Genomic DNA, 24593 nt, shown 5'->3' with positions numbered 1-24593 from the left:
TTCAGGGAAAAGATATCGAAATTAATACATAGATCTTCCAACCCAATACATCTCTATTTCGTAGCAATTAAATATCCGAATTATAATGAATTTAGTTCATTTACATATCAAATAATCCTAGTTCGTGCAACCGTTTATTTATGTTAAATTAGCTTGTATTGATTTCTTCTTCTGTTGAAATGTGAAAATGGTTTTTTTCTGTGACTTTCTACAAATAATATATAATTTAATTAATGATAATATTATTTTTTAAGATTAATTAGTCTATATATTTATATAGATTTTTAAATCTGTTTTAATCTTGCTTTCATCTTTATTGTTTTTTCCGCGGTGTATGATTAAGAAAATTAAATTAAAATGTTTCGCGCAAATCGACATATTCATAATTGTGGTTTGCATCGTCATAAGCTAATATTTCGTTTTAAAGTTTTAATTTAAAGATATGTGAATAAATTGTGGTTAATTTGATCTATATTTATTTTTCATAGATATCTAACATAAAAGTTTTTCACATTAAAAATTTGAAGATTAAAAAAATTTAATAAAAATATTTTAAAAATGTTTATTTTTAGAAACAAATAAAAGACAAAATATATAATTTTTCATTTTACATTTGATAATTTTAGAATTTAATAATTTATTGAGGTACTTTTTTACCTTTCAGTTTTGTGCCATATTATTGTAACTTTTCAGCGAGTATATTTCACAATCAGTTTGGAATAACGATTTCTCGGACTTCAGTTTACAAAAGTTCATTTTTTATTGAAAGTTCAAAAAAATACTACCAAAACTAGAGATGCAATCTGATGAAAAGAACAGCTTCTATTTTTTGTATATTTTTTTACATATTTGCATTTAGATATTTATTTTAAGTTTTCCACTAAATGCTGGGGAGTACACAAACAAAATGTTGGACATATATATCGGTTTGATATGTGCTGTTGGTCACAAATAAATTTTTTTCGCGAAATCAGAAAACCTTGTGTGTTTAGCACATAAGTTACAATATCTAGATGACATAAAACATTACAATGGCAAAGAATAACGTGGGTGTCCCATCTCTCGCTAAACGAGAGTACCGGGAATTAGTTTTCGTGCTCTTTCACAAGGACAGTTTCATTCTTCAAGAACCCGTGCAATCTTCCGTATGACTGAAAAAGATGAACGAGGTGTTGGCACGCGGCAGTGAAATTCTCCCTGTGAAAATTACAAAGCTCCCTTCAAACTTTCTCGCAGTCGACACATTTTTAAAAAATTAGCGACGTGAAATATGTGACATGAAACGATTTCTGATGGCTGATATTTTATGAATATATTCGACGTATTCCATTTTAATTTTTTTCACGTGAGCTTGTCGAATACAGCATTGACGCCACGACAAATAAAGGCGGTACGGACAGTATTGGCGACATTTCGCTCAATTGGACAAGGTAAAAGAAGGTTCCTTCGCTTTTTTGAAATCATGCGATAATCTTCGCGGTCAAAATCGAGGCTTCGTGTGGCAAATCAGAAGGGACGGCACAGGAAGTAAGATGTAATGCGGTATAAAGTCTAAGGGAAAAGTCGAGCGGACGATAAACTTTCTCAAGTGTCTGCTTGCTCCATCTCTTACTCTAAAACGAGGAACTTCGCTTATATCATCAAACATGACATTTTTACAAGCTCACAAGTTTTGTCGTTACGTTTCTTTGAGCAACACTTTTTGGTTTAGGTGTGTAGGTGTACATTCCGAAACGAAATATCGTTCGAGATTCCATTCACCCGAGCAAGCAAAGAGGTCTCACTCGGTCGGCATCATAGTTCTTAAGTCTCTCTCCAGTACTCGGGATTACGCTGCTGAGGTCCCCGGTATGACGCATAATACCGGAGAGAGATTGGAAAGAACTTACGGTAAGCCGGGAAATAAATACAGCGGTTTCTCTATCTCACATTCCATGGCGCGTATTTTAACAAGAAAACGAACGTACATATCTTTGCCGCGTTTTCGAGATTTCCATGCGCAGAATTAAACGTATTTCTTTTTTAGATCAGAGGAACGGGAATTTTCAGCATGTAGTTTATAAAATATCCGATTCATGCAAAAGAGAGACGCGCACGATATTCCACTTAGCTGAGCTTGGATAAAAATATGATTGATTCGCAATTCGTTGCTTTGAAAATCATTGCAATGAAAAAAACGCGTTCTCCGGTGGTAGTTATACTTGATAAAGAATATCTAGAAAAAAGATTTTTTATTTATCGTGATTCAATAAAATCCGTAAAAGGTATCCGTTAAAGGTATTCGGTTTCAAATATCGTGATTAAAAAAATAGCCGCTGCATTAATAGTATTAATGAACAAAGTAACACTTTTAGTCTTGTTCCGGGCAGATCATATTGTAGCTTTTGAAAATTATCCATATATGGAGAAGCCTGTCACTAACGCAAGCTGTCATTAGCGGAAGAGATTGGGGGTAGATCATGGATATGACATTGTAACCAGTTTATACGAAAGCATTTCCGCGCTCTCGATAATCATCCAACTGATGCTATCTCCTCAATTGCTTTTAATGGATGGCTCTTATATGCATATGTCGATGCGCGAAATCAATCAATATTCAACCCTTTGTGCGTCGATCGGAAACTCGGTAGTTAATCGGTTAAAGTCTTTTGCTCCTGGCAACGCGCACGCAATCCATGTGTATCACTCAAATTCCCCTCCGGTCAAACCGCTCCTTTCTTTGCTATCTGATATTTATCAATCACGAAATACACACGTGTGGCTCTCATTGTCAACGGAGTATTTGAATTCTAATTGAAAGAACAAGGTGTATCGCCGCTGACATTCCTCCATATTGGATATTTAAAAAATTGCATCAATGTGCAACTATATAAGATTTTTCAGTCTGCAAATATATACATATAGATATTATACATATACAGGGTGACCCATTTTAACTTAGGCAGCCAAATAACTCGAAAAATAAGCAAGATAGAGAAAAATGTTTTAGACAAAAGTTGTATGGTTTCGAGGGGGCCATAAGATGGTATCATTGGTTTGACCTTGAAGAGTCATTTGAAGGTCACGTGAAGGTCACTTCAATTTTTTTAAATGGAACATCCTATATATTTTTGTACATTCTTGTAGCTCATCTCGAGAGCTTTCCAAAACACTATAATTAAGTACATTTTCGTTAAGTACTTTTTGAGTTATGAGGCTTGAAATAATTTCTTAATTTTACATAAACCGTAAAATATCTTGTAAAATATTCATTTTTCGATTACCTTACCTTAATAGTTTTATGTACAAAATAATGAGAGGAATCAATTGGTGTAAAGAAAACACATAGTTGTTTCGAAGAAAAAATATGTAATTTGCAATTAACAATTCCATATTTTTTCTTAAAAACAACTATGTGTTTTCTTTACACCAATTGATTCCTCTCATTATTTTGTACATAAAAGTATTAAGGTAAGATAATCGAAAAATGAATATTTTACAAGATATTTTACGGTTTATGTAAAATTAAGAAATTATTTCAAGCATCATAACTCAAAAAGTACTTAACGGAAAGGTACTTAATTATAGTGTTTTGGAAAGCTCTCGAAATAAGCTACAAGAATGTACAAAAATATATAGGGTATTCCATTTAAAAAAATTGAAGTGACCTTCACGTGACCTTCAAATGACTCTTCAAGGTCAAACCAATGATACCATCTTATGGCCCCCTCGAAACCATACAACTTTTGTCTAAAACATTTTTCTCTATCTTGCTTATTTTTCGAGTTATTTGGCTGCCTAAGTTAAAATGGGTCACCCTGTATACAAATAGATATACAAATAGATTATATATATAAATATATACATATATATGGATATTGAATTTGATGCTGACCGAAATTAATTGAGTTTTAGTTGTACAACCTCGCTATCTCTCCCCTTTAATTCCTCAAAAATAAACGATAACGAGATAGCAAATGCGAGGCGGAATTATTATGTTTTTCGCTCGCCTCTCTTTTCCGCTCCTCTCCGCAGTATTTTATAAATACATTTTCATTTTGTATTTTCACATATATATCAGTGCTATAAATGTCATTATTATTATCGTTAATAACGTCGTGAACAATCATTATGTCATCGTAAATACAAAGCATACGTTATAAATTTGTAAAACAATGACAGAGAAATGTAGCTGACGTGATAATGTACGAACCATTAACCGTGACCGTTTTGCTTACTGAGAATGTCAGGCGAAAGCAACATCGTGATATCTCGTTTCGAGATGAGAGAAGCTTGGAGAGATAGACATCGCGAAACGCGTCACGTTCGTTACATGCATATCTGTAATTTCTTCCCAAATGTCTTCACATTTCGCGGTAACACGAAAAAAAAAGAAAAACATATTCTCGTGTAGTGTGCTTTCTCCTTTTTTCTTTTCGCAATGGGTGTTATCTCCGTCTGTTATCAGTGAGAAAGCTTCTAGCGAACATCGTGTCCTCTTATGAGCGTTCTGCTCTTTTGCGCGGTTTGTGCACGACTGTAAGATATAATTTTCTCGTTAGAGGAAATGGCGTTTTCGCATACAATCTTCTGACAGATTTCTCGCGTTGTGCGATAAAAAATGCAGTTAAGCGAAATAATTGTATCTTTCATTCAGAAATGTGAAATTGAGATAACTCTCTTACAAAGGGATTAAATAATGCGATATAATTAAATTTCCTGTTATAAGCATTAAATGTGTATCAAAATGTGTATACCGACATATATATATATATGTGTGTGTGTGTGTGTGTGTGTGTGTGTGTGTGTGTGTGTGTGTGTGTGTGTGTGTGTGTGTGTGTGTGTGTGTGTGTGTGTGTGTGCGTGTGTGTGTGTCTACAAAGCATATACGTAGATATTTGAAATTGCTTTCTTAGGTTAAAGTCTTTTGCCGGGTCGTAACTGGTCTTCCGAGAGCAAAAGATACAATGAAAGATACAATAGAACACACAGCATCTCATTGAAATATGTATAGAAAGTTCACATACAAATAATATTCAAAGAATATCGAAAATATTAGTTTTCAATATTGGACCCGATACAAGAAACTTTCTCAAGTTTACACGTGAATAAATAAAATATCCTTTTCTTCCATACAGATTAAATTATTATTTAATGCAAATGCTGCAAGATATCTAAAAGTGCGTTTAGCGTAACGTCAGCATAAGCTTCGTATGCTGTAATATGAAAGTTGTATAGTCTTTCCCTGCATTATGCAGTTGAATCTAGTTATACAACCAGCTCGTTCACTGCAATTCGGAGCAACAAGGAGTTAGTCAGGAATCTTCGCTCTAAAATTTCGAGCGAAAATGTCTTGCTTTTCAATTTCTTCCAATTTTTTTTTTAATTATTTTTTTTATTTCACAAGTAGATGTCCATTTTTTTCATTTCTTGTATCCAAAAATTGGACCATTGATACGGACACAAAAGGTGGAAATACGAATGCTCTGGATGCATGTGGTTCACGTCCAAATATCGGGTTTATATACAGACCGAACCGGGTGTATTCTGTGGATACTGCAAAGTCCGCCCAGCTGATATCGGCGCGATTCATTTTAGGCGATTGCGTTACAGTCACGTCGCCCTACGTACACTAAGATTACTAAGACTAGAATTTCGCATGTGGAATGCCTGGCGGCATGTGCGGCATACAAATTACCTCCTTTATTTTTAAACAAAGAGGATGCGGTCGCATTGAAAACATTTGTTTCATTATGCGGAAGCGTAGGTGGTCTCTCGATTATTATATGTACGTCTATAATCTGCCCTTTACATCAGAAGAACTGCAAATGAAAGTTCCACAAGTGTTCGCGTAGTCTGTCGTTCGCAGTTTGTAGTGTAAGCTCCGCTAAAGTTTTGTCTTACTCCGGGATAATTGCTAATATACTCTGTGCTAGCAGCAGGAATTGTATCCAACTGTGAAGGGACGACGCTCGCGCGTTAACTTTAATAGTACTAATTAGCTGTATTTATATATCGACAAAATGAATCGTTTATTTTATATATTTCACTTTCACATTAATTTATCGAATTATGGAAATCAATCGTGATATAATTCTGGCATTATTAATTTTTTTTAAGCTCTAATATTTCTTTATCCTATTAGAAGATAAGAGAAGAAGGAATATTTGATAATAACTAGGAAAATGTCAAATAATATTATCTTTTCACGAGTTAATAAATTTATGATGTTTTTCGGGGCGAAATTATATTTAGGCAATATAATTGTATTCGCTCCCCTTCCCTCTTCATGTATATTTTCCCATTAATAGTTAATATTATCCCGTTTGCCGAAACGCTTATTAATGCGTATGATTTAATTCGCAACTTTCAACCACAGCGTCAACATTGCGTATATTCTCTCAATGTAATGGTTACCAAAACGGCAAAACGAAAGCCGATCCATCATAATGCTCGATCCCGGAATAATTTCAGCGTGCGCGCTTATCCTATATCCAATGCAGCGAATATCTCCATTAAAAGGGAGCATCGATTCCAGCTGATATCCAACACGCGGGGCAACGGAAGTCACGTTTGTTCTCTCCGAATGTATAACCGCTAACAGTCTATTTATTCGTACGATGTGGCTCCCTACATAATTGATACATGGCTCACGAGCCGACCGTGTTGCTGCGTGTTTCGATTTGATGCGCAAGAGAAAAAGAGAAAAAAAAAACATTGTTGTAAACGGTCGATAATACGGCGGTGTATCATGTTCATGACGTAATGCGCGATTTATAACGACGGCTACGTCTACGGCATTTTTCTCAATATCTTCGGCGAGCGTGTCCAGAATTTTTCACATTTTTCAGACTTGCGAGGGAGTAAGTACATATCAGGTATATATAATCGCATTCTATTTGTTTACGTTACGTTTAAAACAGTTTAAAACATAAATCACAGCTTGCGCACGACGAAACTTCATTGCGCGCGCGGTTAGTTAACTCTTTCTATAATTAATTTCGCGAGAAATTCGACCGAAATCATTACAATGGAATTGTTTTCGCGAAATTTAATTCGAAATGTCGATATACGCAATCGTCAATAGATCGGTTTGAATAATCGAATTATAGAAATTTGATAATAAACAAACATATTTTTGTTTATATCATCGAGTAACGGGATGCGGATGTGTGCAACGACTCTTTAACCATGTAACCCTCTCCTCCGTCGTGACATACACACATGCACACACACACACACATTCAGGGATTTTCACTGTAAGCTGTTTCGGCGGGGATATAATGGCAGAATTGTATACTTCGCCCATTATGATCTGGCCGGGGCCAGACTAAAGCCGGGTATTTATGTAATGCGGCCGTGTCGCGCCGTAATGCATGCATTGCGCATCCGTTGACACGGGGTTACAGAGCGTGTTAATTACTAGGCGGCCGTTATGCGTCATAAATTAATATTTCAATTATGATTTCACTAATGCCGTGTGTATACCGTCCCTCAGTACGATTCATACGTATTCCGACAGTACGAATTTCAACGACGGGCATACGTGGGGAGAGGGGCGCGTGCGCGAGTACGAAAATTGAATATAAATTATTGTCGATATCGCGGAGAATGGAAACCTCGTTAATTTCCGCGCGACTATTTCGATAATTCGTATGACACCTGTGAATTGAAATTGCGCTTGGACATTTGGAAATTATCGAGCGGGAATAATTGCCTTCGGAGTTACCTGTGACGAGCTCTTCTATTCCTTGCTTCTGGCTAAGGTCTATCGAAGACGCGGCAAGAGATCAATACGCGCTCTTGAGATTGAAATATTTTCCTTTCGACATTTTATGCCTCGTATTACTTTTAAGTAGACTTTATAAGGATTTTCTCATATATACGAGTTTGCAAATTTGCAAATGAATCCAAATGTAAAAAACGCAATGGTGATCCGTAGGCGTTGCTCTCACGAAAGTACATCAAAAATATTAAGATTAATGTTTAAACACCTGTTTGCATAGCGCGACGGTCTGCAATTCAAATGCGCAACATTTGCATTAGTAAAATAAAAAAAAACTAATGAATATATATAGTTAGATATGTACGTATATGTGTGTGTGCATGTGTAACCTTCGGTTCGCGTGACGGGGAACTCGATCGCACGGGACGAGAAAGCGTTGCGGCTACATTGTCATTCCGGATTCATGAATAAATACCTGCTCGCTCTCTAAAAAAAAAATCTGATTCACGAGAGAGCATAGCGAAAAAATTCCCCGAGCCAATAGTAGACGACGAAATAAAATGTGTGTACTGGCACCACCCACGGCTATATATAAATTCTTGCTAGCTTGTTTGCGAATATTTCGGCCACCTGCTCCTAGATTGATATCCGCTCCCTTGCACATCGCAGGACCTATCAAATCGGTGTTGCGCGCCAAGCGATCCATAAAGAAGTGCCGATAGTTCAGATTGAGCGATATTTTTCTCTCCTCATATCGATCGCGTGCGCTACGACGTATTGTGATTAAAGGTACTGCCATTGACAAAATCAACTCAATTATTTCAATCTTTTGTTTTCCCATTGATATCGATTGATGGATGGAAAACACATTTATTATTAATATTGTACAAGAACATATACATATATGTGTATAGTATATATAGTATATTTTTATAAATTTCTATAAAATATGTATAAAGGCGGACAAAATTTTTAGCAAACTATTATAATTCATATTTTATGTGCACTATCAGTATTTATCTCCAAATTTATCTCAATGTTAGTAGAAAATGGACACAATGAAGTTTAATTTGCGCGAAAATCCGTTCATTTTTACATTTCTCTCTCCCACGTGTATAAAATAGAAATATGTATGCGGAAGGCTTTTTCCAATAAATTGTACATTGAGTGTGAAGAATAATTGAAATATATAAAAGCGGCTTTTAAAATTTATTCCGACGCGATTGGGAGGATTGCGGACACATCCGAGCATGTGATGCACGATTGTTGTTGACGTTACGTAGCTGCTGTTATGACACGCATACACGCCAAAAGTCGTTTAGCGAAACATTTACGAGAAGTGCGTGTACAGAACCGAGGTAAAAAAGGGATTCATGCAGTTTCTGACCGGATCTCTGGTTCAACGTGAATTATCCGTTCGATGTAGACATAGATATGTGTATGCTCGTACGTGAAAGAATAAGCAGTAGCAATTTTATAATACATCCATGAAGAGAGTAAAAATAGCACGGACAAATAGAACTCATTTTATTGATAAACTCTTCAATATCTAACGCGATATCTCGATCAGAGCCGAGAGATCTGATTTATTTCGATGTGTACAAAGTGTACTTTCACTTTATTTTATTCTATCAGTAATATTAATTTTCTCGATTTTTTAAAAATCAAAATTATAAGAAATAATATAGCTTGGCGAACGACACGTTTGCGATTTTATCAAAAGTCGCTGGGAGTCATAAGACAGAAAATGTCGAATTAAGAAGCGCATGCGATGTAGTTCTGAATATTCATATTCTCTTCTGTCTGACAATGCGAAATATCCAAGGATAATCTTTACAGGAACATTCTATTGTCACAAATGACTTTAGATATAAAATGGTCTCGTAAAATGACATTTGATGACTACGGAGAGAAAAGTATTAACAGTTTATATCTTGTACTTTCTTAACTTTGTCTCTGCGACATCGGTTCTCAAAGGAGAATAATATAGCAGCAGCTTTTTCAAAATCGATACTCTCTACGCATCTTATCTGGAGTACTTTCCGGCCCATTGCCATTTATGGTTCGTAATATTATGCTCGAAGAAAGAAAGTTTATAAATAAAGAGCAATATTCATCAAGAATAAAGTATCTTTGTTTTTTTCTTATTCTTTTTTATATATTGATTCGAAATTATTATTATTAATAGGGGAGAGTGGGGCTTGTTGTTACACGGGTAGGTTGATACAGTGGCTTTTAAAAAAAAGTAATAGATGGCAGAGCAGTGAAGACTATTGGAGATCAACACGCTTGTTGTTATACAAGTTCTGACGGGTTTAGGTTAGTCTAGCTTAACGGACAAGTGCGTCACAAAGCTTATTGTAAAATCAGCCTTGGCGATCTACATTTTCTCGGAAGATTTGATTGCTGTGCAACAAAATATATAAAAGGTTAGTGTTTAAAATGTATATGGTTACATTTTGTGATTATTATGAAGTAATTTGGTGATATATTTGATACAATAGAACTTTCTGTTTTTCTCAGATTCAATAACCTATACTGAAGTGTCTAGAAGGGGCTAATTGTTACATTTTTGAAGGGGTAGATTGTTACACTGTAACAACTTACCCCATTAGAAAAACGCTGACGAAGCTATAATACAACGAGAATTAGGTAAATTTTAAAATAAACTATAGAGTAAAACTAAATTATCTGGGAATTATATATCCATTTCAGAGTTATCGGCTTGTGATTTGCGACAATGGACATATCAAATAAATTTTAAAATAATAATGATTAATATACATAAGAAAAGCTGATAAATTTAAAATATATAAAGCTGGCAAATCCGATTGTATCATTAAAAATAATAAGTAACTTAAAATTCTTCACTGATTTAAGAAAAATAAAATCAATTGCATTTACTTTTACATAAAATTTCTGAAATTTTGATTTGTACCTATTCTTTAAGTTGAAGGCAAACAACGAAGTGTTTTATGTTTGCGACAACTGCAACTCTGATTTTGATTAAAACGCAATTATTTTTTAAAAGATGTTGAAATTTTGATTTTTTTTTGGTATTTTTCTATTGCTTTAATAATTATATAACTGAAATACCAGGCAATATTTCTTGTTTTTTGTATTGTAATTTGCTTACCATTTCGTAATTACTTACAATTTATCAAATTATTTTCACCTTGAATAAAAATGAGTTCTTTACTGACATTAATCCATTATCAGTAGTGATATTTAGACGACAGAAACACAAAGTATGAAAGGACAAAAGGAAATGTAACTCATTTCAGTAAGTGATACAATAAAATCATTAATACAACGTTAATTTTCCTCTTTTTAACTCCTTTGACCAATGTAACAATTTATACCCCCCACTGTAACAACTATCCCCACTAGGGGGCATGTTGTTACAAAAAACATGCTTCCATATTTAATTATTTATCCCATATGTTAATATTTAGATAGGAATGAAAAAAAATTGGAACATTCTCCAATGTTGTACCAAACCAACGGTATAACTTTCAGAAAGTAAGGGTGCAAAATATTCGGTTTAAAAATTATTATTTGCAAATTATAACGACTAGCCCCATCTCCCCTATTACTACATATAATTATGTTAATTATCACTGTCTAATAAAATTAAGATATTGTATATTTATTTGTTTATTTATTTATATCTGAAAATTTTTTGTCTTTAAGTGGCAATGAGGCTAAATATCAAAGACAATGCAATCAATTTTAAAGAGAGATTTTCGGGATATATTTAAATTTAAAAAATAAATTTTAAAAATCCAACTTTTTTATTTCTAAGCCTCAACAAAATATGATTTTATGCTTTCAACAACTAACCGCGTGGGAAACGGAGGGTTGCCAATATAAAGATTGCTTCTCAAGAAACGTATAGCGTAAGATAGAATCGTACGTGGCGTAAGAAGAGTCGGGAAGTTTAGCGCAACAGTAATTTGCGCAAACGAACGATGCGTCGAAAGAAGAGTCAAAGAACGATTTCTGCCGCTCTCCCCGAAAGTGCATCTCTGGGGTAATTGAGTATGGAGCCATTGTGCTTTGAGAAACGATATTTCTAACCGGAGATAGTCAGGAGATACACCAAAGTCCCGCGGGAAATATTGCTCCTTAACGCGCGGTGCGCTTTTTCCCTCCCTATCCTCCCTCCTTCCCCGTCTCCGCCTTCTCGTTTCTCCAGTTTTTTTTCCTTTCTTTTTTCACTTGCCTCTTTATCCGGCTGCTTTTAGCAGAAGCCTTTCTGTGTCCACCAAGTAATCGCGTGATCTAAGTGTGGTGGTAGCCGTGCTTTCAACAGATATCTTGCTACATCGTGCAGTTTACTGCATCGCGAAGGATCTCGAATCGTTTGAAATAGATAAAGCATTCCATATATATACATATATATTTCATCTGTATACAGATAGTTCTATCTAGATTATGCATGTATGTATGTTACAGTGATGTAAATACACAGAAGGTAGTTAAGTAACTATTATTATTTCTATTATTTCCGAAATTATAACAGCGGGAAATTTATCAAACAAAAGTTACATTGTGGAGGTATAAAGAGAACTATTGTGTAATATTGAAAGTTTTTAATGAAATTGCTTGAGAATTATAAAAGTCATTTTAATTTTTTTGAATAAAGCTTTTTCATACATGTGCTATGTTATCCTAGTTATTCTGTCTTTGCATGTAAAAGCATGTATATTAAAGCGCATTAAACAATTAATATTTTAAGAAATATTTCATAATTTGTTTTGTCATATGATATGGTATCTCACGAAATGTATTTGCTTTTCAATGACTTTATATTTTTATACGCAAAACAATGAGGTAAATTGAAGAATTTAATTGCATTTAAAAAAATATATAAAACTGCTGCAAGTGTATAATGCTGGGGAGGAAATCAATCGATTCTATTCATTATCCCGTGCAACATTTATTGAATATTTTAATGGAAATGAAAAGATTAGTACTTTATAAGATATTTCAGATTTTATATTGCAACATGTCAAATTAAATTATTTTGCGTAAATTATTTAATTATTATAATGTTACTTTAATAATGCACAAAGTTTAGATTTTTAAAATAATAAAGATAATCTTTATAACTCTTAAACAGTTTCAAAAATCTTATTATCATTATAATATCTCTTTGTCGTAATCTCGTAATATCATTTTGTACAAAAAATGTGTGGTTTTCGTTAATTAAATTTTCCTCTAACTGGTACAGTCTGGAGTAATATAGTAATTATAATAATAATAATAGTATACATAGTATATGTAATATATATGTATGTGCAATAATTTTGAAAATTGCATGTACACAATATCTCATATTCGCCGCAGTTATATGTGAAGTATAAATTCTTTGATTATTTAAGAGTCGAGTGTTTCTTTCTGTAAAGAAAATTTGATCCGCTGCCATATTTTCTCACAACTGGCTCAACTTTTACGATATATATTTTAGCAGCTAAACTTTAAATTAAAATTCTGTTAAAGTCAAGTTTACTTCAATATATCGATTAATTTTTAATTATCTATAAACATCGATTTTTCAATATTGAACAAAAACAATTATCTCTTCTCACAAGTTTGGTTTATACCTATTATAGTATTCACAATTGATAGCGCAAGGATTGCATACGCGATGCTTATGGGACACTCTTTGTACATCATAGGATATGTATATATGTGTAACAACAGACAACGGAAGAGACTGGAGTTTCCATCGCTTTTGCGGAAACTTCCAAGTTCCGATCCTGCCAGCAGCTTGTGGCATATCGGCCCGAATTCAGAAAAGTCAACTTGCGGCTGGAATTGAGTGCTAAGTGATTTCTGCTGTTTTCAGGGTGGCAATAATATCATCGCCATTTCTTAGTGTGCTCTTCTGATCTTATATTTTTGTCTGTGCGTCATACTGTCTCTCGTAATAGTACAGACGGTTGAAGAGTCGTGGGAAGAAACATCTCTTCGCGCTTCTCCGTGTCATATGGATCACCTGTCAGAATTCTCACAGATATAGCCATAATGCTTGGGGGAATGTGCAATGGTTTCGTCTCGCGAGAAAAAGATCGCATTATGTATAAATAACGGCAATCTAAAAACGGCTTAATGCATCTGGCTTATAAATACAATTTTCTGACTTAAAGATGATTTCTGTAAAAATGATTTTTATTTTTAGTTTAGAAAAAGAATAAAAAAGAATTTCGCGGAGAACGAGGCTTAAAAAAGATTGCAATTACATGTATTAATCGTCAGCATTATATTTAGCGATAAAATCTTTGTGGTTGAATAAATCTTCCTCACTTTTTTCTTTTCGCGCAGCCATGTTCATCCTTGTGTGTAACCAAGCTTTCTTAATATTTGACGATCTATTTTATAAATTTTATATGGTATAACCGCGATCGATTTTGCCGTAAGCCATGCTCGAACAATCCATGTGCTGATTATTCGCCGACGTGGAATACTTCAGGTGCCACTCGCATCGTTAATCGTATGCGCGTTTTTCCACGTTCACGGAAAAGAACCTATCATCTCTTCTCCCGAGAACTATCGCGGAATTCGCTAGCTTTAGTTATAAATAGAGTACAGTTTGAGAACGCTCGAGTCAGAGCCGGTGAACGTGACTGAACAATGATGTCTCCGAGTGTTTTAAAGCGGCCTGGCGCCCCACTTTAACAACCAAGGAGCCGTGGTCGTTTTGTACATACATGTACAAACGTACGTACATATGTGACCCCGTGCGAGAGGAGAATTAATTCTGTCCGACACTTAAAATGTTTGCCAGATATTTCGAACTTAGAGAGTTCCGTCTCTGACGAATTCGTCGTGTCAGCATTTTTATGGAGAACATTGTCATTGATCATTTCGATGACTTAGGCTTCTCTGACGACCTCCGCTCCACTTTTCTTCTGTATCATATAATTAATCGCTACATTATTACGATGGAATTAATAATTTACAGTTTCAGTGTAGTTTTTTCTTTCTGATGAAATTATAATTATTTCAAACAACATGTGCCAACAACTAGAAACAAAGATAATCGACCTTGTTCATAGATTAATTCATAGATTAAAAGAAGTGGACGATCGGACACAAGAGAATGAAATGAAAAACATTGGTAGCTGTTAGAAAATTGCAAATGTCACAGCGTGTCTTACTCGATAGGTCACTTGGGTGTCTTTGCGATTGTAGAAATCTTTATACGACGATACGCAGAAAGTTGAAAACGGTTGGACGAGAAATGTGCGGCAGGAGAACAAGAGGACGAGGAGAGAAAAATCGGGTGGTCAAAGAAAAAAAGTAAAAACGAAAGAAAACGCTTTAACCACGGTTAAATAGAGAAAGAGCGGGCAAAGAACGAGGATGAAGAGGCAGGAACAAAAAGAACATGCTCCGTTTTTGCTAATTTAGTAAAGATCCTTCCGACTTGTGGCTCGCGAGGCTATTAATTCGCTGCGCGGGAAACGCGATATGTCCTTTCCGTTAGTGCGCGACTTTCTCCTCCTTCTCGTGTCTCGCTTTTTCGAAAGGCTGATTAATTGCGTCACTATCCTTATAAATTGCTTTGTTTGCATTAGTACTGCCGTGCCGAACGAATGCCCCGCGCTAATGGATCGCTTCAGCCGGAATAATCATTGCAAAGCACTCACGCGCCGACAGAGACGGATCGCGGGGTTGGTGATATCATCTTGGATAAATGATTGTATTCGCATTAACGTGCACCGAAATGATTCACATTTTTCCTTCCGTAAGGACGACCTTGTGGCGTTAAGATAATGCGTTCGTATAAAAGATATAAAAAGATGTCGATCGAAAAATCTTGCTCAAATACGACGCTATCACGCGAAAGTACCTAGTTTTCTTGTTTTAACACAACTCCGTCTCTCCTACGTACTTTGAAATTTATAATATCGAAGAGTACGTAATTTTCGAAAGATTTTTGTGTTGTTTTCTCTTCGGAGAGAGACAGAATGTCACGTTTTACGAGCATCACGAGAGTCTCGTAGCATTTCGTGGTCGAATTTCAACTTCTTGCCCGTGCAGTCGGTTGCTTTACACACGAATCGCTTTATTTTCTACAACAATGGCCGCACAATAAACCGGTATATATTACACACCCTGGTACATGTACCTCTGTGGATAAAGAAAAATGAAAAAAAACAGAGAAAGAGAGAGGGAGAGGTACTCCCTCTCTCCCGCATTACATCGAGTTACGGGATACAATGGGGTCCCCAAAGCATAAAACTGGTCGAGAATGTTCGGGCGCTCTTTTGTACCGGCGATATAACTCAAGTGTCATGCCGTTATTTAACCATAGATACGACAGGTCTTTGCATTCTCCCTCGTGTGTCCGCCCGTCCGAGAGGAGAAATCCCGCTGCCCCGACTAACGTAAAAGTTAATTGAAAAACAGGAAATTAAATTTTCGCTATTCCCAGTCGTACGAGCCGGTCGGAAGCTTCTCGGATAATAGAAGCCACGTACGCTGGTCTTTTGGCCGATGACTCCTCTATAAATTATCGCATTGCTTAATCATTCGTCTGATTCCACCGAATTCAGGGAGGAGGAGGAGGAGGATGCAAATTTATGTTGCATCATTTTTGTATCGCGTGGGTGCAAATAAAAGGGATCTCGCAACGAAATTCCATCCCCGCTAACGATTATTAACCACACATTTTTGGTCATCCGGTTGAGTTATTATGTATCCCTCCGCGCGGAATTTTTTTGCGAAAACGTCAAAGTTTAATTTAATTCCTCGAGTTTGGCACTCCGATAGTGCGAAAACTAAATCGATAAGCAAACCGACGGCTTCATTTTGGAAATAAGAAAACTTTTCTCTCGCGCGCGCACACTCTCACCCCGGAACTAGTGTCAGATGGTGAATTTCATTATCGACAAGACCCGATATCTCTACATTAAAATCGTTTCAGCGCGGGACACATCGACATCCGGGAAAGGCTCGCAGCATCGATTAGATACGACTTGTCGGACACACTGTCAAATATCACTAAAACTTTGCTTTACTTGGTCCGTCTGTGTATATGTGTGCGCAGGCATTACATTATTTCTTCTAACTTTCAGATTTTGCTAGATGTCTACATGATATTACTTTTCTTTTTCAGGTTGTTCCTGCGTTGTATATAGCAGCTCGGACAGGCCTCAAGGTGGCATTTTTACATCCCCCAATTTCCCCAAACGATATCCGCCAAACATTGATTGCCTTCTTTACACATTCATCGGTCACCCGGATGAGATCATCGCTTTAACATTTCATCAGTTTAATATTCGTCGTATTTGGCCTGAGTAAGTAATGCAAATTTGAAGAGCAAACATTTAAAATCTTCTACTCTATTTACATCTTATCTTTGATTAAAAGAAAGTCAATTACATTATGTTATATCAACAGAAACCAGCATATATTGTTTCCAGATTTTAATCTTTAACTGAAAATTCAAGATGAAAATTTATATTTAATAGACATTTATCTAGAGATGGCTATCTCTATTATTATATTATATAATATTTTAATAATATAGTGAAAAATCAAATAATCTTTCTATAAAGCAAACGAGAATTCGAGGAATTAATTTCAAAAATCACGATATATTTAATAAAAATTAGAGATATGAAAATGATACACACATATATGTATAAAAACATACAGGGTGAGCCATTTTAATTAACGCACGCAATTATTTCGGAAACAAAGCATTTTAGAGAAAAATGTTTCAGACAAAAGTGTTATGGTTTCGAGGGGGCCATAAGATGGTATCATTGGTTTGACACTGAAGAGTCATTTGAAGGTCACGTGAAGGTCATTTCAATTTTTTTAAATGGAACATCCTATATATTTTTGCACACTCTTGTAGCTTATCTCGAGAGCTTTCCAAAACACTATAATTAAGTACCTTTTCGTTAAGTACTTTTTGAGTTATGAGGCTTGAAATAATTTCTTAATTTTACATAAACCGTAAAATATCTTGTAAAATATTCATTTTTCGATTATCTTACCTTAATACTTTTACGTACAAAATAATGAGAGGAATCAATTGGTCTAAAGAAAACACATAGTTGTTTTGAAGAAAAAATATGTAATTTGCAATTAACAATTCCATATTTTTTCTTAAAAACAACTATGTGTTTTCTTTACACCAATTGATTCCTCTCATTATTTTGTACGTAAAAGTATTAAGGTAAGATAATCGAAAAATGAATATTTTACAAGATATTTTACGGTTTATGTAAAATTAAGAAATTATTTCAAGCCTCATAACTCAAAAAGTACTTAACGAAAAGGTACTTAATTATAGTGTTTTGGAAAGCTCTCGAGATAAGCTACAAGAGTGTGCAAAAATATATAGGGTGTTCCATTTAAAAAAATTGAAGTGATCTTCACGTGACCTTCAAATGACTCTTCAGTGTCAAACCAATGATACCATCTTATGGCCCCCTCGAAACCATAAAACTTTTGTCTGAAACATTTTTCTCTAAAATGCTTTGTTTCCGAAATAATTGCTTGCGTTAATTAAAATGGCTCACTCTGTATATGTATAAAAAAATATTGCGATAAATTATATTGAATTTATATACTAAATTTATTAAATTTAAAATAAATTTGAAATCAAATGAATAAAAAGCAATATATATTTTATTTTTTAAACTTAAGTTTATAAAAATAAGTTATAAAAATAAATTCTATATTAATTCAAGCCAATTTAACATATAAACAAAAACAAAGAATGTATAAAATATAGGTTTCTGATGAGCAAATAATACTAACTAAGTGAATCTTTATATCAGTTTTAATAAAGCGTAACTTTCATTGCTTTAATTGCTGAAACATATGTGTGGATATGATGGTTTAGAAAAAACCCATATCGATTTTGATACTTTTATTCCACGAAATATTGATTTCTGTTTATTGAATATAATATGGATTAAATTGAGAGATATTCGAAAAAAAAAATCAAGAAATTCACGTGCGTATCTATCGAGACTATGCTCTTTAAAAACAGTACGAAATATGAATATATCAGTTTTTAAACGTCCACTCTTGCTTTTTAATTACATATACCATAACTCAGTAATTAAAACAGCAATTTGTAGATTTTTCACGCTCATAACTTGACGTTATGTGCAATCACGCGTATGATATAACACATCGCTTTCATACATAGATTGTAATTAGACAGGTCGCGTTTCTCGCCAGTATTCGGAACTGGCAGGCAGTATTATGTCAACAGATAAATTATCCACGCACAAAGTGATCTGTCCTGCTATCTAATTCGGGACTTTAGTTGTCTGACAAAGTCTACTCGTAGTTGTCTGCCGCCAATAGAATGCAGACGTATGTTAAATTATATTGATACGATCGCACGCGAATGTATATATTAAAAATATAAGAATCCGCGTATAAAGAAAGACAAAGATAGAAAGTTACCAATATTGCCAGTGGATTGAATGATGTCGATTTCCACGTGTTGACAGTTATGCTAGTTAAGAATCTATTCAGTAAACGTGATTTTCGAGATCACTTCTCTAAACAAGATTATCGCGAATATCTATCTTTATTCTTATCATCCGGTCAACGATCCACCGTCGATTTTTATTTTCGTAAACATGATTACGGACATTGCGATATTTCTTTCCTCGAAAAAATTTTGCTCGTTCACGAGGGAATTCCGAGCGAGATATCTCGGTTCGCCAAAAATTCAGCGCCCGGATTCCTGAGACATAGTAATACGATTTTAAGAGCGTCCGAGGTCACACTGTGCAAAGACAGGCAGAAAGTAAAGTGCTCATAGCGGGAGTTTCTTTTAACGACCGTTCGCTTCATTAACTTCGTATCAAGCGTGATTAAATTCCTAATGCATCGGCCGTCGATTCGAATTCTTTCTTTTTTTCTCGCTCTTTAAGTATCCGTGTGCGAATCTATTAGACGAAGACATTTTCTTTCAATAAAGTGTAAATGAGATCTCTCTGTATCTGAAGCATTATATTTATCTGAATCACTCGATTAATAAAAAATGGCGTTATTGAATTATCAAAGTTCGCGAAATAGAATTGAAGTCAACTCTTTCAATGTGTTGCGCAACGATACGAGCTTTACGAAAACACACTCAGAAATTCGTAGTGTAATGACTGTTTCGTGAAATTGAATTCGCGATGCGATTCGTCCCATGGTGAGGGCGGAAGAGGGAACGAGTGTGGTGACTTACGGCACGAGTCCCGGTAGTGCTTGAGTGGAGCTAGTAGCCAATTTGTAGCGCGTTACGTACTTCCGTTACCTGGGGGAAAGCGCGACGGTGGTAACGCAATCGTGTAAATCGTGTGCATCGCGTCAGAGTGGCCTGCGCAAAACTTGTAAACCACCATTTCATTGCCCGCGAGAGAAACTTAACGTGAATAAAGATTTAACGAGGGTTCTTTCTCCGAGACGCGAGTCCCGGGGAAAGTCACTCCGGGAAACTATATTCGATTCATCGCGCGATAGCAATTACATTCGTAAGAATCGTAAATTATACGTAGAAAATTAGATGGCATACTCTTCGAAAACGGGCGCTAAATGCGCTTTAAATCTAGCTTTACTTTAATAATCTATGTACATTCGTCGGGGATTTCGCCCGCGCTTTTCGTGGAATTTACGTTGCGCCTGAATGCAGTGTTTTAGGATCCGAAACGAGCGTAAGTCCGCTGCAGCGAGACGTTTACTTCACCTGTACCGCAATTTATTGTAGGTAGGAATTTAAAGTAGAGAGGGTCTCTCCTCTCTTGACAAAAGGCTGCAGCTCCCGGACGTGTAAGATATATTTTAAAAACATATTAAACGAAGATGCATTCTTCTATCAGAGAGTACTATGACGCTATATCTCATATATGTATAATTTTTCAATAATAAATATGACAGAGAAATATTATATATTACCATGTGTTCGCAAATTGAATTGCATTGCACATCAGTAATGCAATTTTCCGCACGTATCTCCGCGCTTCAGACGAAAGATACTTACTTTGATTAAGGAAAAGTTTTATGCCACGAACACGAGGAATCTTGCCACAAACTCGTGCGTTTGCATTCGTCGACGTCAAGTCCCACGATAGCGTGGCAAAGGGTACCCTCTTGCACCTCATGGTCGCATCGCATGCAACGGCACGCCTGATTGCACGACGTTGTTCCCTCGACACTCGGTCGCAGTGACCTGCCAGCCCGATTGCAGCAACCGTAACGCGCGACGTGGGACGCGCGACGAGACACAATACACAAGCTCCGCGACACCGGTTGCGTTGTACAGTTTGCGCTGCGCCAACCCCTTTCGCGTTATCCCCCTTTGCCGCCTCGTATCCCGGCGCCCGGGTCATCGCGCGGACACCTGGAGAGACCCGCGAGAATTCGACGAGGACCAACTCACGCCAGACCCGAATCGCGCACCGAAATTTCCGTTCGAGGGATCGCACGACGGTTGAAGTTCGCCGGTTGGTTTGCGAGGTAACTTGGCGTTGGGTTAGCGAAGTCATGCGGGAACAGGAAGGACGAGAGCGGAAGGGCGAGACGGGTCGCGGGAGTTGGAGGATGGAGGAAGTTCTGGTCGACGGGGTGGGTGGTAGATGCTCTTCCGAGGGTACGTCTACCACGTTCGCGGTCGGAGGGATGCAGATTTTATTTTCGTTGCGTCGCGCGCGTACTCGGTTTCCCGTTCTTACGCGCGGAGAATATGAATCTCCCTTTTGTGAACTGAAAGCACGGTTGCACTTTCCGCTTGCTAAATCCGTTATCCACATTTGCGGGGAATATCGTAATATCGCGCCGACGATTCGCGTCGATTCGCAAATAGATCGCAGCGCGGAATGACACGACGAGAGGCACTTTAAGCGGGAAAAATTCGCGTATGATCGATGGCGGGGTAAGAATCCCCGGTAACGTGGATCGTCTCTCAACCGAGCTGTCAAGCGATCCGTGAATCCTCGCCCCTCCCCCGCATCATCCTTTCGGCGATCGCCGCTCTTGGTCCATGAGCGCGTTTACGTATGCGGATAGGCGGAAATTTGTGCTATCGCGCATTATGCATCGAACTGCGATGTCGGTCGGCGGGCAACTTCCGACAGGCAAGACGGACCGCGCTGGAAATGCAAACGGCAAACAACAGTCCGGCAACGAAGCTTCGCGAAGCCGTTTGCAACAAATCGCTCGAGCGATCATTTCGCTGGTTACATTACCATCGTCAGTTACAGCACGTCGGAAATTTCGGCGGTTCGGTTTTCGGTCGCCCGCCTATTCCCGTCGAACGTTATCTCTTCGGTGAGATCGATCGGTCAGTTGCTAATTCAGGATACCTCGCGCACCTCCGATCGCACGTTGATTTGTTCCGCGCAAAAGACTTGTCATCTCGGGATAAATTTTTTTCGCCGCCGCAGTTGTCACTCGTCTCGTTCTCCCGCGAATAGCGTTTCTCGTTTGAAAGTTTCATTTTTTTGCTCTAGTATATTTGAGTAGTTAATTGAAAAATCCTCCAAAGAAAGGAACGAAAAGCTTCCTGCCAAAGTCGGGCGTCCCGCCGGTTATTCCTGTTAAATCCCATTGAGACTTGTTGGCGAACGTAATGGAAAAAGAATCTCGCTCGCACTTTTTCCACGGGGTCGCAGATCCGGACCGAACGAGAGTCTGTGTACGCCGCGCGTGGATTAATATTTTCGCAAAAGCGGAAGTGGGTTGAATCCACCGCGCCGATTTATGCCGAGCACGCGCGCGCGCGTTCCCCGGGTTCCTCGCTCTTTGAGCGAGATTCTATTTACAAATCCTCCCACCGTCGACGGTCATAAATCGTTTCTACTACTTCTAAGGTCGCGCGTCCAAGACCCGTGCACCGCGGGTCCAATATTAAGCCGCCTATGGAGATGGGTCCTATTAATATGGCGCGCGCGCGCGCCCGCGCTCGAGCCGCATGGCGATCGTTTACAGTGTGCCGCGTGTGTCCTAAAGCTTAGAAAATCCCTCGGAGAAGAGAGGAAACTTTGGCTTTATATCCAGGGGCGCCGATAGTAAGCCGCTTCCCCTTACGAGTTATATACGAGCAAGAGATACTGCTTGAAGTTTCCGGCGCAAACTAAGGATCTCCTAATGGATACCCCACGGGTTCTAACTATTAAATGAGCGCACACGATAGGACCGCTCGACAGCTCTCGCGAATACAACACAAATATCGGTAAATTGACATTTCTTAATTACGTATCGATCTTGTCCCCGACTAGCTAAATTATTATGTTTTGCTCTCGGCGATAAATGAATTCCAATTTTAATAATCTCGCCGCGTTTTTTGTTTATAGAGCTGATTTCGTCCGCTTGGCTAGTTTATTCGTCAGATATTCGTGGCCCTTGTCGAATTTTTATGTGTTAAATTGACTTGTATTAAATTTCACGAATCTTTTCCCTGCAACTCTTTTTGACGAATTATGTAATTTACGAATAGCCGTAAATTTCTGATAATATTGTGTTTCGTTTTTAAATTTGTTTTATTTTAATTTTCTCTTTTATTGCCTTTTATATACGCTTAAAAAATTATATTAAAATATGTTTTACATATATATACCTTATGATTTATATCGACATAGTCTAATATTTTATATATCGAAATGTTACTTTAAAGAATGTAAATAAATTAATATTGATTTTGTTCGTATTTGCCTTTTATAAATGTTTCCTAGGAACAATTTTTTGCAATTTTGCAATTGAAAATTCTTGTTTTTCAGAGAGATAAAATTTTAAACTAAATAAAACAACATAACTTTTTATTTGAAATATAACAAATGTATACAGTTTAATAATTTTATTGCAGTTGTTCATATTTCTATCATGTTTTCGGTATATCATGTTATATTTTCGGCGAGGGGTGTCGGTTTCGGAGACAATTTTTCAGAACTCAATTTTCGTTCGCTTTACAGAAAGACCGTATGTTCGAAAGTTTGAAATACAATATTCTCAAAATATACGCGGCACAATGTGATAGAAAGCAGTCTCCGGTAAATATTCGCGAGTATAAATTTGCAGTTTGAACTTTCGGCGAGGAACCAGAGATGAAACAGTGCATCTCCTTTCCGCTGTTTGTACCGTCAACAAGATCTAGTGTCTTGAATGGAGCGTTTCTGGGCGCTAAGAGCTTCGGAATTACGTGTAACTTTGTTCGTTTAGCGCAATTTCACGCAACGCGCGGTCGTCAACGGGCTATCTTGGCACGGTATCTGGCGATACGAACGCCTGAGAGACGAACAAGGCGGTTTGGCGTCGCGTTGCCGCACGGAAACGCGCGGCCACTCCGGAAGGAGAGGAAACCTCGAGTTTGCGGTAACGGCGGCGGGATATTGTAGCTATAATATCGGCTTTCTCGTAACGGCCGAATACCAAGCGGCCGAGCTGCGAGGAATTATACTTGTCGGCCGAGATTAATTATGTGCAAGATGAAATTCCTGGATATACAGAGTGTGACAATTGAGAACGGTTTCGTTGCTCATTCCGGAGAATCGACTGCGAAAGCAGTCCGAGGTTTCCGTTTATGACCTGCCGACACTTTGAGATTAAATTAGCCGGAAGCTCGAATTACACAAAACGCCTGAATTCGACCTATAGTCGAAGCCCTAAAATATCCTCGCGACTTTCCGGTCGTAATCCAAGTTTCTTTTAATTGTCATGAATATTTCAGCTTCTCTCGGAACAAGAGGTAGGATTGGATCCGGACGAAAACTTTGCTCTTTGGTCTCGCTATAGAAATATCTTTGTTCCTCTTTTCGTAAAAGGCCACCATTATCTGAAATTGCTGCGGGTATGTTTTTTGCGCCTTTAGGACGAGAAAATCCAAAAATGAAGAAAACGATGTAGTAATCATTAAAGT

At 37.0% G+C, this 24593-nt stretch overlaps 2 protein-coding genes and 2 long non-coding RNA genes across 6 annotated transcripts in view; 2 read left to right on the top strand and 2 right to left on the bottom strand.

The window, feature by feature from the left end:
- Positions 1-24593, top strand: part of Sol1 (CUB domain-containing protein Sol1) — a 290756-nt gene that overhangs the window by 42861 nt on the left and 223302 nt on the right. The window contains exon 3 of the mRNA XM_083109748.1: positions 16836-17016. Within this exon, the coding sequence (XP_082965874.1) occupies positions 16836-17016 (181 nt within the window). The remainder of the gene's footprint in view (positions 1-16835; positions 17017-24593) is intronic.
- Positions 1-24593, bottom strand: part of M (zona pellucida domain-containing protein miniature) — a 271056-nt gene that overhangs the window by 91446 nt on the left and 155017 nt on the right. The window lies entirely within an intron of this gene.
- On the bottom strand, positions 931-8443 carry LOC145977664 (uncharacterized). Its single transcript, XR_014440603.1, has 3 exons — positions 8070-8443; positions 7709-7994; positions 931-1197 (listed from the first exon to the last, which is right to left on the bottom strand). It is a non-coding gene; the product is annotated as an uncharacterized LOC145977664 (long non-coding RNA).
- On the top strand, positions 9999-10537 carry LOC145977663 (uncharacterized). The gene is made up of 3 exons (XR_014440602.1): positions 9999-10134; positions 10229-10357; positions 10421-10537. It is a non-coding gene; the product is annotated as an uncharacterized LOC145977663 (long non-coding RNA).

This window comes from Camponotus vicinus, unplaced genomic scaffold (genome assembly GCF_025532165.1).
Source record: "Camponotus vicinus isolate PSW18456_S1 unplaced genomic scaffold, iyCamVici1.0 SCAF_1, whole genome shotgun sequence".
Taxonomy (NCBI): domain Eukaryota; kingdom Metazoa; phylum Arthropoda; class Insecta; order Hymenoptera; family Formicidae; genus Camponotus; species Camponotus vicinus.
The sequence above is the reverse complement of the archived record's forward strand: the minus strand, read 5'-3'. Positions and strand labels throughout refer to the sequence as shown.